The sequence below is a fragment of the Gobius niger genome, assembly GCF_951799975.1.
Source record: "Gobius niger genome assembly, chromosome: 3".
Lineage (NCBI taxonomy): Eukaryota > Metazoa > Chordata > Actinopteri > Gobiiformes > Gobiidae > Gobius > Gobius niger.
Genome location: NC_136854.1, coordinates 29,103,096 through 29,119,930, shown reverse-complemented (window position 1 = coordinate 29,119,930; position 16,835 = coordinate 29,103,096). Strand labels below are relative to the sequence as shown.

The window sequence follows — 16,835 nt, the reverse complement described above, 5'->3', positions numbered from 1 at the left end:
TTGCAGACAACACTGTTTCCTTCTTGAAATGTGTGCATGTCAGATTCATCATTTAAAGTGCTGAAGTGGGACAAGACATGATTGACATCTTAACTGGATGAAATGGAGACTCAAAGTAACACGTGGCGGTGATGCATGTGTACCTACTGAGGTAAGCGCTCAGGTTTCTACACGCTCCATTCATTTGATGCCCCCTGTGTAGAGTGTCCTCTATTGGTATGACAGCCATAAAGCACTGGAATTAAGGTATATCAGCATGTATGCCATATGCACACACTGCTGTTTTACCTGATGTTAGGTGCTACATAGTTTTAGATGAAGGTGATTCATTAATCTGATTTGTTCCAGATTTTCCAGGCTTAGCCAATGCTATTAATAGTGAAGTTTAACTGGTCTGTGTTATGTGTATACATAAACATATCTGTTGTGTGATGTGATGTGATGTCATGTCATACCTCAAAAGCTGTGAGGCTTTGATGGCCATGTTAAGGTGATTACTTAAAGTACTTAGGTTAGATGCTTTTATTACTGTGTGTAATGCATATGCATGCTCACATACATGCTACATGCATGTCAAATATTTTGGTTGATTGGGGGTGTGTACTAGGAGAGGGCTGTGACTGTGTGCCGGCGTGTCTTCACCATGTATACTGACAACACATGATGTAAAGGGCTGACATCACTTCACTGGGAATCTCTGACTTACTGCCTCACATGCACTGACCCTAAACAAGGCTGTTCAGAGTTAAACAAATAGTAATTACCAAGGTGCACCACAAGTTTAATCTGCATATACTCTTGTGGAAATTTGACACTGATCATTTTTTTCTTTGCTTTTCTTTTCAGCTGTATGTGATGAAATTGTGACACTCTATAGTGTATTAGAGTATTCGGTGAGTCGAGAACAGGACATGACCCTCAGTAGTATCCATCACTGAGCTGACAGCTTGTTGATTCATCCAACACCTCTCCAAGGCCACTTTGGCGCTGAATTCTGACACTGCCTTTAAAAACAATCCCTGCATGATAATTCCATCATCAGTGATAGACCTTGAGTCAAAAGCAGATGGCGAGATAGACTAATTATGCCAGATTTTCAGAACTGAAAAAGTAATGACAGTTTCTATCCTTGCTTTGCCAGTACAAATGTTTACATTTTATGCTTTTTTTTTTGTCCATATATGACCTTGGTTCTAACATCATCACAATCTTGCCTTGTCTGATCATGGTCAGGGAGAGTAGGATAATAAAGTGAATAGAATTTATGAGGTGCATATAGATATACATATAAGGTTTGCTTTTCAACTCTAATTGGTCAAATCTGTTTCATCAATGCCCCAAATCTAACAGTTGTCCCTGCTGCACTCCCCGTCTGTCAAACTGATGTATCGACAGTTTGCGAAAGGTTAACATGCATGGCTTCTTAACACCTGGTTTGAGGCTTGCTGTGGCTGCCCCACCTGCTGGCCTCCTGTAGTGGCATAGCACTTTGCACTGATCCTTCTAAGACCACCCTGTCGTCTATTGATTCAGTAGCGGTATTACTCAGGATAAATGACATATCTCTCACTGGAGGCTCGTTTTCATGTGGCTGCTGAAGATGCCTATCTCCTATTTATCATGGGTTGCTCTGTGCAGCTGTGCCCTGTGCTGCTGCTGACAGCCTGTACTCAAAGTGATGCTGTCTCAGTTTGTCAAATTACACGCAACACGACTGCTCTGAGAGCACTGCACAACCTCAGGTCTTAGTGGGGACACATAATGTTCTTCAGGAACATCTCAGGGCCTCCCATATTGTATGTAATTCTAATGAGAACCAAACATTTAACAGACATGGGGTTGACCTTCTTTAAAGTCGTCAGCGGACAAATAATCTTTTCTGTGGCCGAGCTCGTAAGTCCTGAGTCCAGTGATGACACACATGCACAGCAGATAAAGTGCCCGGACCACCCGTGCTTTAGGTGTCCTGACCTTGAAGGTTGGCTGTGAAAAATAACAACAAAGAGAAGAAGAATGTCTTGTATGCTGCTCAAGGGGTCAAGCTGTTGTTGCCCTGTCAGGCTGAAGTTCAGCTTGTTGTGTGGGACCCTTGCACATGTTGCCTCTGATTATGTAAAATGTTTCTTTGTGGTCAGTGCGAAGCATTAGTGTCAGAAGTTTTTTTCTGCCGTAAATAGAAATATCGTCACATACATGCTATAAAGTGCTTCAGATGATACTAACAAGGCCATTTATATGTTTGTGATATTGAGGTAACACAATGATTGATTGACAGCGATACGTTATGATTTTGAGATATTTGCGGTATCTGTAAAACAGACCGTGGAATTGGTTTCTTGGAAGACAGATGCAGTGCATGCTTCAAGACAACTTAAGGAATGAAGAAATGTTCAGCTCAGTAGATCAAATTCACTGTAGTGATGCACTTGGGGTACACACGTAGGCACATAGTCCCTTCAGTTCTTTTATATAGTTGAATGTGCTTTGATTGTTTATCTTCACAAGAAAAACGTACTTCCATATAACTTATTATGTTTTGTGTAATTAAGTTTAATCTGTGTGTCGCAATCATGGTTTCCCTTGTGTGAGGCCTGCAGCCTTATGAGCCCCCATATGGGCCCTTGAGCTGCAGCTTTCCAAGAGATCATTATTTGTTGTGATTGACAAGTCAGGATGGTGTGCATTTCATTGATGAGAATTTTACAGTCCTGGGGTTGTGATCTTTCAGAGATCAGCGGTGCGTCACCCTACAGCCATCCCAGAGGATCAGTGTCAGATTCTCCTCGTTCGCAATTTTTGTTACAATTGCAAACTGCACTGTCTGCGTCACTGTCAGTTCAAGATAGATGGAAATGATGTGTTTACATTCTAATATTGACACTTGTATAATATATTAGACTGACTTGTTTTTATTGATGAGACTAAAGCAGATCCACTTTGAAAATGCATGTGATCAACCAGCTAAATGATCAGTTTGAAAGAGTTTGGATCATAAGTGAAAGCAGTGATGTTGCATGTTGAGCCTGATGCCACACGCATGATGTCATGCACCTGCTCAGTGCGTTGACCAGTCCACAGCCTGCATCCTCTTCATTCCTGTGTCAAAAACCGTTTGAGGTGTGTGCTCCAATGACCCTGGGGTCACATACCACGCAGAAGGTCTTTGCAGTTATGCTAGTCCTGTAGATGTTAAAATCAAATCACTGGCCATCACTGAACGCTGAAGAGCTGCTTCTGAATCCACAGTCCAATGGGAAAGAGCTTGTGGTGAGCGTGTGCACAAGATATGTGTGTTATCTTTTCTCCTCACATCAGGACCTCCCCTTGCCGCGTGTCGTCAGCTGCTTATCTAAGGTCCTGGCAGAAGCTTCAGCACAAAACAGCAAGAAATCTGATCCATATGGTGGCACTATAAAGCTGACCGCCGTTTGAATCCTCATCAAAAGCCAGACTTATTCTCTTTGACCACCAGCACTCTACTCTGCACCTGAGCATAGCGCTGTTCCACCAGCACCACTGCTTCACTTCAGGTAAGTCAGTCTGGACTCAACATGCATGTGGGTTGGTCTCTTCACACATAGCAAGTATTATAATATTTTACTACAAAAGATAGAAGTAAAAAGTCCATTAAAATTTTGTATTAAATATTGAATAATTTGTGGGTCAGTACTGGCATGTGAAACAACAATTATATGTTTATTTTTCCTTAGACATGAAGATACTTGGCTGTGTAGCTTTTCTGCTTTTGCTTGGGGTAATTGTTTGCCAGAACAATCGTCAGAACAATGCCAAAACTGGTGGTAAGTCCACCAAACAGACGCCTGGAGCAGAAAGTGTCCAGTCCTCCACAGAGGTAGATCTGGCTCCTAGAAGCACTGCGCCTGCAGGCTCCAGCCGAGACCGGGGCATTGGGAACAGAGGAGCTGCAGGGGCTACTGCAGGAACTTCTGCAGGAGCTACTGCAGGAGCTGCAGGAGCAGGCAGCACCAGACAACAGACAGAGGAGATGAGGCTGCACTTCCTCAAAAACACTCAAGTCACATGTAATGATGGAACAGCAGCCGGGTGAGACACCCTGCATCTCTCTCTCATCACCTCATCATTTCATGCTCTTCATGAAATGATGAGATACTTTTTTGGATGGTCATATATCAGTTATATGGTTCTGCTTGTTTGTGGTGCCGCAGGTTTTACCTAAAAGAGTTCAGAGGGAGCCGTAGGTGGTTGTTATTTCTGGAAGGTGAGTAATCAAAAACTCAGTTACTCAACTGGCTGACCTAGCTCAGAGGTCACACACACACACACACACACACATGGAATTTGGGGTGTCATCTGTCCTTTTTTTGGTGGGTGCTTGTCACTTTGGTGAATATATTGTTTTTTGGATTGTGAAGCTTTAATACGATCTTGCTTGCCTGTGTAATACTCTTTAAGAAAGGAAATTATAATTCCATGTACATATGAGCAACTGAAAGCAAAGGTACCTTTTCTGTGGCATATCATGTGAATGCGTCTGATGTAGTCATCACTATGTTTATCTGCAGGTGCAGCCGCAACATATCTAACAAGCTTTTGTATGGGCTAAACAGGGACCTCCTAAAGAGTCCAGTGTGTCGGATGTGACAGCCTAATATTAGTGCTTATATTTTTAGGAGGATGGTGCTGCTACAGTAGAGAGACCTGTGATTTCAGGTACCAAAATATGCCACGGCTGATGAGCTCATCCTTGTGGCCCCAAACAAAGAGAGGTTACTGTCTTTTTGACATACATTTTCAACAGAGCTACGGCTGTGGCCTAACTATAATCTATGTTTACAGGGAGTGGCATATTGTCTTCTCAAGCCGAGGAAAATCCACACTGGCATAATGCTAACATTGTGTAAATATTATTTTTTAATTTCCCAGTGCCATCAGAAACTGACTGTGTTGTAGATGACACAGTTCTGTCTTCACAGATTTATTCCATACTGTTCGAGTGATGTGTGGAGTGGTACAGGGCCAGCTCCAAGCCCGCCGCCAAGACCAAGAGGCAGAGAAAAAGAGAAAGACCGAAATGCAAATACAAGTATGTTTTTAATTCAGTGCAGTGTTCATGCATTACAGGATGACTATGATGCATGCCTGTGCAGTGCTGGGGAGAATACTTTGAAAATGTATTTAGTTACAGAATACTGAATACTTGACTTAAAATGCGTTTAGTAACGTATTTCGCTACTTTGTCCAATCAGAGTACTGTATTCTGAATACTTAGAACACTTTCATGTTGATTTGCATAATATTCATGCATTAAAGTGTATGATTAAAAACATGCAGCTACACTTATTTGCCACTAATTCAGAATGCATGAAAGCACTTTGCAAATGCCCACAGCCCAAAATAGCATAGAGCTATGAATATACTTATGAATATGAAACTGAAATGTAATTATGAATTAATTGCAATGTATCCCTTTGAGACTAGGAAAGTAACTGTACTCTAAAAACCCTCAAATGAGAGAGTAACTTTACCCGAATACAGTTACTCAAATTGTATTCATTTACTCCCCAACACTGTGTCTGTGATACATAATTGTGATGATCAATTATTAATATACTAGCATTTAAAAAAAGACCAATAAGATCATTTATATAATTTATATCACTGTTCAGATGTGGAAGCCTTATCTACACCTTATCTTCCCCTCAGCTGAATACACCTTCATGGGGTCCCTGATCATTCGTGAAGTAATCAAAGACCTGATCCCTAAAGGAATAAAACAGGCCAAGGTTGTCATGCTGGCTGGCTCAAGGTGAATCCCTGCTGTCAACAACATACTGTATATGTGTAGGTGTCCTTTATTTAGTCACAAACAACAGGAGCAGGACCATATTGTCACACCTTTTTGAACCCTGAGCAATAAAGACATTTGCAGTCAACTCTGAACAATGAACAATACTTTTTTAAGCACCATCTGTTTCAACCTTGGCACGGTAAAATCCTGTAGCAGTGTCATTGTCAACAAAGGGCAGCATTTTACTAACTACTGACTTAATTCAAGCTATTTAATAGTTTTGCTTGTCCACAGTGCTGGAGGGACAGGTGTCTTACTAAACATTGACAGAGTGGCCAGTCAGCTGGAGCAGATGGGGGCAGAGGCACAGGTACGAGGCCTGGTGGATTCAGGATGGTTTCTTGAAAGTAAACAACAGAGATCCCCAAACTGCCCCGCAACAGTTTCATGTTCCCCTGAGGACGCCATCAAGATTGGACTCAGGTGACTAGTGCCTTCTCCATTTTCTTTTTTTTTTTAAATTAGATTTTTATTGAAGTTAAAAGAAAACAAGCAACATAGATGTTTGTTTGGACATTAACGTGATATGGTTATATTCTCAGATTGTGGAGTGGAGTTGTTCCTGAGAGATGTCGGCAGCTTTATAAGAAAGGAGAAGACTGGCAATGCTTCTTTGGTCATAAACTGTACTCTACAATGACATGTAAATTCAAACTTCAAAACACTTTGTGGTAAAAATGTATGTGTGCAATCTATCTTAATGCTGAGTATACATCTTTTTTTTGTAGCCCCTTTGTTTGTGGTGCAGTGGCTTTTTGATGAGGAGCAGCTGAGAGTGGAGAACATTTATATGGGCAGCCAGCGAATGTCACAGGAACAATGGCAGTACATTCAGAACCTGGGTCGGGAGCTAAAGACCTCTCTCAGTGATGTCACGTATGTTTACAATGTAGCTATGACAGTATTAATAAGCGTAACTGATACAAAAATGAAACAAAATCATACATCTGTTCTAGGGCTGTGTTTGCTCCATCCTGCCTCTCCCATACGATGCTCACTAAAAGGTAAGGATATCATTTCTCCAATATTTTCTGAAGCTAAATGTGTAAGTTTGAATATTTACAAAATTAAAAGACCTAATATAAACAATGTCTTAAGTCCCCTTTGGCGATCTCAGTAACTCATTATAATCCCCGATGCCATCCCTTTGAACAATAAGACAAGCTGGTCTGTGAACTGGCCTGTCAGGTCCTAATCAGGAGAGAAAGGGGAGGCTACCTCATTTTGCAAATAAGGAATGGCTTCCAAGTCCAATCAAGGAGGGAGTGGTGGTGGGGAGGGGCTTGATTGTTTACTTTTAAATTTCTCTCTCTCTGTCCTTGTGCAATCTTTCAGACTGTCACTTAAAATGCTCTGTTCTTTACTACAACCTATGTGTTTTACAGTTGTTTATCCATTATTGCCATTAAAGAGTTTTTGTTTTACAACTTGTTCTGCTTTTTAGTAACTGGATAACTTTTCAAGTAAAAGGCACCTCTCTCCCCCGAGCCCTACAATGCTGGGACAAGAATCTAGAGGCAACACGTAACAACAGGACTCCAGCCAGAGGCTGCCCATTCCACCTAGTGGACACCTGCCAGTGGCCCCAGTGCAACCCGACATGTCCAGCCTTGGTAGACCAGACCACTCAGCAAGAGCTCACCCTGTTGCAAATGCTGGTAGCCATGGGCCTGGACCTGCAGAGTCTGGGCATAGATCCACAAGAAGATGCTGATTCCTTGGTTAGCATGGTTAGCAATGGTGGCTAAGTGAAAAGGCAGGAACTTATGAGAAGACATAGTAGGCCTACATAAGCTTGGTGTTGTGTGAACACATGTTAAATATTGATTGTAACCACAAACATAGTACAGTACATCTGGTTACTTGTTGCTGCTATGCATTCCATAATATTCTCCATGGGGGTCTGACAAAGATCATTTTGAAGGTGGCTGTCTGAATGGTGTAACGCCCACTACTGGACTATAGACAGAAGTAACTTATAAATCTGTGCTGCTCTGTGTAAACAGCTCACCAACATTTTGAATGTTCCAAATGTACTTTACAATTACAATGCACAGCAACATTAGACTCAGAGCATGTTAAGGGTGCTTGTGATACCTGTTGTATTTGTGGATTTCATCACAGGGATTTGCTTTTATTATTGTGTTGTATTAAAAGTGTTGTATTTAACAGTAACTACTCATAGTGACATGTTTGAACTAAATAAAATAATATGATTTTAAGGTTATTTACTAGGGTTAATGCTTGCCTGTCATATTCCGACAACACACAAATGTAGCTATACATCCAAAAAGAATGAAGGTCTAGATGAACTTCTTATAGTTTATACATCACTACAAAGACTATATTTTTCTGGGATTATCAAACAAAGCAAAGCCATCTCATTTATGTAAACATAACTTATATACAATAATTTTAACCCTATGAATTATACCCATTGTCATAGGTTACTAGGCTGACAAACTGCAAAGTGTTGCCTGTAAATTTCCTGCTTCTCCTAAATCGTAATATTAGCTATATATTTTTACACTACACAAAAGTCACTTTAATGAGCAGTGTTTGTGGAGATTTCAAGAATTCAACAGCATAACAATATATTTTACAATATATTACAATATATTGACTTGATATTCAACAAACATAATAGTAAAAGGAATGGAAGGAAGGGAATTTCCGCAATTAATTCTGATTAAATAATTAAATAAGGTTTAGTGCGATTAAAAAAGATCATTCTCCAAAATAAATCTGCTAATGTCTCTGAAGTGTTTGAAATGATCACACAGGTCTCACATCTCCATTTCAAATAAGTTAAAATATAGAAAAATGCAAAGAATCATCTAAAATGTACCTCTTAAAAAGAAATACCACCCCTAAACAAATGATGCTTAGATGCGATTAATTGCAATTAATTCAAAGCACACTGCGCAACATTTTGGACAATACTGTTGCCTTTAGTACAACACATGCTCCTAAAGAGCAGCGTGACACAGAAAATGCTATTTTTGCCTTGGGTAATCAAAGAATGGATCTGGATGAGGACCAATCTGTCATAAAATAAGTGCTTGTATTAGATTAGATTAGATTGGTTTATTTAAAAGGGGACAGTGCAATTTCATATAGGCTAACACATGGACAAACATGGTTAACCAAAAAAAAAACGACTTTTCATCTGCAGTCCCCTAGCCAAAATGTAAAAAAGCATTAAAATACAAGCGTGACAAGAAATAATAATTTATCACGAAGACTGTGTTCGGTTGACATCTCTCGGAATCTCCCTTTGAAAAGATCTCGGGTCTCTTCCCATAATGCACTGCGAGTTTACGCTACTTCCTCTTTCCGCCATATTGCAAAACCGGTAAGATGTCTTTTAACACGGCTTCATTCAATCTATCAAATATCTCAAGCATCTAAGTATTATCCAGCACATAAAAACAATCTTGCAGTTGTCCGTGCTTTGGAGAGTCCTTGTGGGCCATTATTGTGACAATATATACAAAGATATATCTATTTCCACACTGCACCAGGCAGCGTCTTCTCTCGGCCCCTGAGATGGTGCGTTCGAGACCCATTCCGTTGTATTGGCTTTTAGAGCGCTGAAAACGTCTATCTTTAATACCACTGTGGAAATAATGCCCGTAGCCATTTGCGATATTTTTCCTGTGTAACGCGGACGATTCAACTGTTGCCAGACCCGTTGGTTACGTCTTCAGTGAATTTCTTGCTAAAATGCTAATGGTAGCTCTTGAGCGTCCAAAGAGACATGCTTTCTTCCGAATTCAAGCTGTTCCAGGCTTGGCAAACTTGTCTGTCTGTCTGAAATAAGAGTAAATACAACTGTTTGGACTAGCTGGGCTGAGGCATTTGAATTGGTGAACTGTAAGCTACATGGTAGTCCAATGCCACCATCAGTCAAAGCAAACCCATAACAGTGAAGTTACTGTGTGACATAAAGTGTTTTAGGCAATTAATCGTCTGTCTCATTGATTTGATTTTCACTGCTTACAAACACATCAGTTAAATCCCTACACTTGTAATGGATCTTGGATAATATGGAAATATAATAATTTGTCTTCCTCTTTGTCTGCAGGCATCATGGTGCGCATGAACGTTCTGGCAGATGCCTTGAAAAGCATCAACAATGCAGAGAAGCGTGGGAAACGCCAGGTTCTGATCAGGCCCTGCTCCAAGGTCATTGTGCGCTTCTTGACCGTCATGATGAAGCACGGTGAGTGTCATCCATGTCTGATGAAGTTCCAAACTGATGGTGGTGGATGGACTATTTTACACGGTGTCGCCGACTGTACTGAAGAGAGACTGTAAAATAAAGTACGGTGTTTACCCGCAAGTCTTCAAACTTGTGATCTAAAGGCCAGTGAATGTGTATTACAGGTTACATTGGTGAGTTTGAGATTATCGACGACCATAGAGCCGGGAAAATAGTCGTCAATCTCACAGGCAGACTGAACAAGGTAAGAATCTGCAATACGAATTAGCTTGGTAGTTATATTTCACAGTACTTTGTTTTTGTATTTCTTTGCATCTTAACATTGTCCTTTTCCCCCAGTGTGGTGTGATTAGCCCACGTTTTGATCTTCAGTTGAAGGATCTGGAGAAGTGGCAGAACAACTTGCTGCCCTCAAGACAGTTCGGGTGAGAATTTTTCATTTGCTTTTAACTTGGGTAGCATCTCAGCCTGGTGGCTTAATTTTGATTTTGGATCTCTATATCACTTATCAGTAGGGCTGGATACCATAAAAGTTTTTCCATTACAGGTACTTTAACGATACTTGGGTTATGATACCGATACTTGAACAATACTTTTTTTTAAAAATATATATATATACCTATACTAAAATATTCAGCATTTAGAACTAGAAAACACATTTGTTTAAAAGAGTAATCCATTTAAATTCCATTTATCTGAGGTAAAACTACCAAGTACCCTTTTTAATGCTGTCCCTGGACACAACAGGCATCAAAGCTTGACCAAATTGGTATCATTTAACGGTCCCAGCCCTAGTAATCGGTGTATGTCCTCTATTGTAGAGGTTTTATTGGTTATGTGGTTTTGGTTATGCTATTGTGATATTCCATTTGAAAAGGGGTGTAAAAAACATGGCATCGGTTCAGCATAAACGTAACGTCCTTTTTACCCAGCATTGCAGACATGGGGGTTAGATGGACTCAATCTTGTTACAGAAAGCCCAAAGAAATATGTATTTCTTTTCGTCAATCTTCAATCATTTCGTCTATGATTGCCTTTTGTAATATCACAAACATGTAATTAGTTCAGGGTTTTCACAGGGCATTAAGTCAAATTTAAATTTATTGGGAAATTATGACATTGCTCAATGTCATTGAGTTTTACTGTAAAAGTTAATTGAAAATACTAAAGTTATAGTGAAATTGGCCGTTATGTCCAATTCTGTTTTGTTTTTTCCTGTGTTTGTGGCAATAAGATATTAGGCATTAAATTCGACTTGCTCGCTGCCTGTGTAGCTAAATTGCATAGAGAGGTGCAAAGATAATTCAAGTGAACTAATAGGTGAATGCACTATGCATATGAGGGGCCAACCTAAAGTTGTAGCTTATTGATGCTTTTGTTACCTTTGTTAATGGAGAGAAAGCGAGAGGCAGTATTATGTGATAGTTTGGTTATAATGGTGCATGCTGCATTTTGGTTTATGACCTGATCCATGTGATTATTGAAGACTGGACGTCTTGCTTTTGGATATCATTTATGTGCATCATGACTTGTTGAAACTGGTGACGGCATTTGCTGTGATTGAACCTTTTGTCACTGGATTATAAAGTACTGACACTGTACAATTGATCTAGATTTGTCAGATATATTTTGATCGCTACACTGAAATATACACCCAGTATTTTCTTCAAGATGCATTGCCCATCTACTAAAGGCTGAAGTGAATTTATTGTGAAACCAAATGGGCAATTTATTCTGCATTGTGAAGTGGTTAATTTATTGGTGTTGAGGTAACAGTCCTGAGTTAACTTGATGCATCGTATTGAAATGATTGGTTTAGAGCAGTAGTTCATGCTCCACAGGTGATACTTGGGCTTCTTCAGGGGGTTCATGGTAGTCTGCGATTTTATGCTTTATTTTAATCTACTATGGCAATGGGCATGATTGGTATGTGCTATGTTATTAGGTCTGCACCGTCAGTTTCCCTGCAAATGAGGTTCCTAACGGATAAAGTTAATTTGAATTGGATATCATTTAATATAAATTTTGGTAATTAAGTTGGTGACATGATTTAATCAATGTTCGTCTTTTGTAGACCTGTTTTTAGTGATTTTAATCTTGATCTAGGCCTGGTGGTGTTTGGTTGGTCAAATTATGAGATCTGAGAATCTAGCGTGTAAAGTTTGAGAATCACTGTTTTTAGAGGCTTATTTTTATTTTCATCGTGCGCTGCCCTCTTTTGGTTAGACTTTGTAAAGCTATTAAGGCTGCATGACAAGTGATCACTGGCTTTGTTTCCACAGATACATAGTGCTGACCACCTCAGCTGGCATCATGGACCATGAAGAGGCCAGACGGAAACACACAGGAGGCAAAATCCTTGGATTCTTTTTCTAACATGTACACTGCAAATAAAAACAACCAAGGAAATCTGCTGGCTTCAATTATTGCATGTCTGTGCTCATGGAGCAGGATTTTGGGATATGACCCTAAAGTAATACAGGCTTTATGAGGGTTGTGCTTGGATAAAGCAAATTATTGCTGTCAAAACCATAATATTCTGTCCACTCTTAAAGGCACACTACGTAACATTTTGAATTGGACTGTTGCGAATACAAAAAAGGCTCCTAATGACCAGCTCGGCACAACAATGATTTTTTTTACAGTGGGTAATCAAAGAATGGATTTGGACAAAGACCTGCTCTATTTAAATCTCATATTTGTCTGCCTTTTGTCGACATCCCCATAGAGATGAGCTGGAGACGTCTCGCTCCAATAAGTTAGTCAGGTCTGAGGAGGTGGGCCGCTCACAGCAAACACACGTGATTGGAAAAATACTGCAACAAAAGTTCTATTTTTGGGTGAAATGCTATGCATTGATCTAATTTGAAGATAAAAGTTTTAGCAGTGTTTCAAAGGTCCCAGGTGTCTAGTGTTGGCAGGTATAATGGCCGATCCCACAGCTGAGACCTTTTGTGCACTCCTGTTTCTCCTGTCAGGTGTCTTCAAGGTCAGCTGACCTCAGTTTAGAGAATGAACTCTAACAGCCGCTAATGCACTGTGCTGTCGTCCATGGGCTTGAAAAAATTAATTCAGCCTGCGTCTTTCTCCTGGGACAGGAACGCTTTCACACTGCCTTGTAAAGTGAATAAGAAACTCATTTCTTCAGATGTGCCAATGAACTTCCAATGCTTTAAACACTTGGGCAATTGAGCTGCGCTTGAAGGTTTAGTATTAAGATTTAGATCTGAATTTGTACGTTTCTCAATGTCAACACAGGTGGTAGAGTAGCCAAATATTTAGCCTACTCAAGAGAAACGTCACTTAATGCTACGTTTTTACTACACGTAAAGTATAGCCCCACATAATAACTGGAGAATGTTACATTAGTACTGTGAGTACTGAGTAACTGGGCATAGGTGTTTCAGTAGTGACATCAATTATGAGAAACGAAATGTGAAAAATTTAATATTTTCCACAGAAAAGACTTAAGGGAACAAAAACGAAATATAAAGTAAAAGACACCCGTTTAAGGGTCAAAATAAAGATTTGGCACGTAAAGATCTTTTTTTTTTTACTCGAGGACAGGGTTTCATTTTAATATTACTCAAGTAAAACGTAGGCTACCGTATGAAAGAACTACTTGCAAAATCAATCTTGCCTCGGGCGCCAAATTGGCTATGGCCGGCCCTGCATACCCTCATCCTGCAGCAATGATCTGTATGCATGAACCTGCACAATTGACAGGATTGTCCTTGTGTTCTGACAATACGACAGCGTGCTCATGGTCAGAGGACTCTCTTAACGGGACAGGCCTAAAGCCCGAAGTCTTCAACTCTGCTATAAAAAATGTCCTTGTTGACCTGTTTGCTCATGTTTAGTTTATTTGTGCAGTTGAAATTCTGCTCAAAAGGAGTGGGCCGAAGCAAAAGCTTAAAAACGCCCGAATCATTATATTATGTGGAAATGACATGACTGACATCCTCCAATCCACTTCATCAGAGCAGGCCTGGTGCTTTGGCTGTGGCAAAGGCTAAGAGATCTGAACATGTGTTAACTGTGCAGTGACTTTTGACGCCACTTGATGGCAGCAGGAACATGGTTCATGTCGCCTGGTGCTGATGTGAAACTTCTTCAGGCAGTCAACAAGAGCCAGACTAATGTGTTAGATTTAGAGATAAAGCGGCTGTTGTGTTGTGTCTATATGAAATCTAAATTATAGCCTATTCTTTTCTTTGTAATATAATGGGTAGTTTGCTAACCCAAAAGCAAATTCTCAAAATATAATGGGGCCTGTAGAGCAAATACCAGGAGCGACATACAGCTTGAACTGTCATGTAACACTGCTTACTCTGAATGGTTAAGAATGTAGCCTGTGGCCAAGTTTCACACATTTCTATAAATTGTATCATAGTACAATTTATTTTCCAATTAGTAGTCTTAATTGGACATTGTAGCCTCTGTAAATATAAGTAAAATCTAATGTCATAGAGGCAGCATGAATGTTGGCTCAGAATGTATACTTTTGAAGCAACAGAGAACTCTTCTTTTTGTCCATTTTACTTTGTTTTAGGTACTTTTATAATATGTGGCATTTTACTTAGCCTCAGACTTGCTGTTGCAGTCAGTGGGTTTAGCTGTTCCTGTCCTGAGAGGTGCTGTTTATTCAAAGAATCTTGGGAACTCAGAGTATAAAAATGTAACTTTTGTGGAGTGCCAGAGGAAGGTTGTTCTCTCTGAGCAAACCAATGGATTCATACAATCCAAGGTGAATTAGAGGGCTGCACATTGTCATATGGCTATTCCAGTGATAGACTTATCTCATGTTTTCGCTCTTTGTCCTATCTCTGCCTATGCCTTATTTACTATGGGAGGTAGGGGTAGTGGGAGGCAGCCGTGTAGTGTGCATATGATGAATGAGATAGTTAGGAAGCGGTGAATTTATAGCCGTGAGTGCAGCCATCCATTCTTGGCCTGCAGTCTCTGGGTGTCCTCAAGGGCGTCTGCTCCTTAGGGTCTGCTTGCTCAGGTGGAGTTGGAAGTACCACGAGACTGCTGCTGTAAGGTGATGCTGCTCATTGGGGAACATGCAGGTCTTTTGGTAGAGTTATATGTCACACTATCACCTGAGCAGTCGTCTTATAAATGGCAGGTTGGCAAATTGATCCTGGCTCCGATCTGTGCTGTGACTTTGAGCAAGACACCACTGTCAGCTACATTTCCCGTTGTCAGTACAGAGTGAATGGATAATGCATTGTAAGTGCTTTGTATCTTGAAAGTAGGGTGACCACCTCCCACAGCTGAGGAGGTGGGGTCCATGTTGAGCAATACAAAAGTTAGTCTTACTATTTGACGTACTCATTCTAATAAATAAAGGCTGACATAGGACTTGGGAAACAAACCAGTTCAGATCATGCTATTTGCATTCGAAGTGATACGTATGCCAACCCAGTTCGGAGCCAAAATACAGTTACACATATGAATATTGCTATAACAATATGATTGCAATATTTAACTAAACCATTTCAACATTGTACCACCTTTCAATAAAAAATTTGTAAGCATTATTTTTCCCAATCAAGATTTGAAAACAAACACATAAAAAAAGCAATTGCAAAATTGCAAAAATTGCAAAAATACCAAACAATTTGTCTTGGTTCAACATAAGAGTATGTGTTTTCTATAAGATTATTCTTTTACAGTATTTCTACTTTTTATTTTGTAGTTTTAAAGGAATAGGCCTCCGTTTTTAAATACTGAGATATGTTCTTACCTGGGCTTAGACGAGTTGATGCGTAGCTGGTCTTTATGCGTTCGCTCAGTCACGTAAACAGAGCACAGACGGCGTTAGCACATAGCCTAACTATACTTGGATCGTGTAAAGGCTCATGTAAACATATTTAAATAGGGAAAATGTGGAAGATCTTCGTTGCTTCTAACTTCACCTCCGTTTGGATCCATAGATGAGAAGAGGAGAGGCTTTTGCTAACGCCGTCTGTGCTCTGTTTGCGTGATTGAGCGCACGCATAGGGACCAGACAGGTACGCATCAACTCGTCTAAGCTAAGGATATATTTAAATATTTAATAACGGTGGACTATTCCTTTATTATGAGTTAGGAGTTTTCAGTCTTTTAGGGTTCATGGGACACTCACTGCAGACAGGCGACAGGTGCTGCTGCGCTCCCATGCTCTGTGTTAAGTAAGAGTTAATTAACAAGCAGGAAACACCAGCTTCTAATCCACATATAATAAGTGTGAGGCCAAAAGGTGCCACACAGACTGTGTTGTTATTAATTAGGCCTTTCGTTTAGCAGGCATAGATCACCTTGAGCCTACAGCGCTGGTTGCGGATGATGTACAGTGTGCTTGCAGTAAAGCATGGCCACACCAGTGATTACAGCTCAGGCTAAAATGAGAAGATATTATTACTATAATATATAATTAGGCCTACCTTTTTACTGCAGCACAAGGTAACCTCATATTTATACAGTCAAGTGCAATTTTGAATCACTTATATGTATAATTTTCATCTAATTTAGAACTTGTTTTTCTTGGTTATGCAGTTTAGAATCTGAATAGGTTATATTTCCATTGCCAGTGAAAAGTTTCACAAATTAACTACATTTTCTATTTCCTTGCAACACTTCTCTGCATACTGTTGAAAGTATTGACACTGAGGTAAACCCAGCTCTCAAGCAAAGACAAAGTTTGCTTAAGTTTAAATGAATGTGGTTAACAACAGGAATAATTTCATAACACTGAAGTAAAGCAATAAGCATTTTCCAATTCATCATCTGCAA

At 39.9% G+C, this 16,835-nt stretch overlaps 2 protein-coding genes across 2 annotated transcripts; both read left to right on the top strand.

Annotated features, from left to right (window-relative positions):
* Positions 1–14: 14 nt before the first annotated feature.
* notum2 (notum pectinacetylesterase 2) lies at positions 15–7,910 on the top strand. Its single transcript, XM_079553565.1, has 13 exons — positions 15–151; positions 3,316–3,530; positions 3,711–4,065; positions 4,188–4,240; positions 4,653–4,748; positions 4,819–4,879; positions 4,956–5,065; positions 5,686–5,788; positions 6,065–6,253; positions 6,373–6,473; positions 6,559–6,706; positions 6,787–6,834; positions 7,275–7,910. Exons 3-13 carry the CDS (start codon positions 3,713–3,715, stop codon positions 7,576–7,578), a joined length of 1,566 nt encoding a protein of 521 aa, XP_079409691.1. The 5' UTR covers positions 15–151; positions 3,316–3,530; positions 3,711–3,712; the 3' UTR covers positions 7,579–7,910.
* Positions 7,911–9,146: 1,236 nt separating this feature from the next.
* On the top strand, positions 9,147–12,464 carry rps15a (ribosomal protein S15a). Its single transcript, XM_079552791.1, has 5 exons — positions 9,147–9,185; positions 9,918–10,055; positions 10,220–10,299; positions 10,395–10,480; positions 12,338–12,464. The coding sequence occupies exons 2-5, from the start codon at positions 9,923–9,925 to the stop codon at positions 12,429–12,431; spliced, it is 393 nt and encodes a 130-aa protein (XP_079408917.1). The 5' UTR covers positions 9,147–9,185; positions 9,918–9,922; the 3' UTR covers positions 12,432–12,464.
* Positions 12,465–16,835: the final 4,371 nt, after the last annotated feature.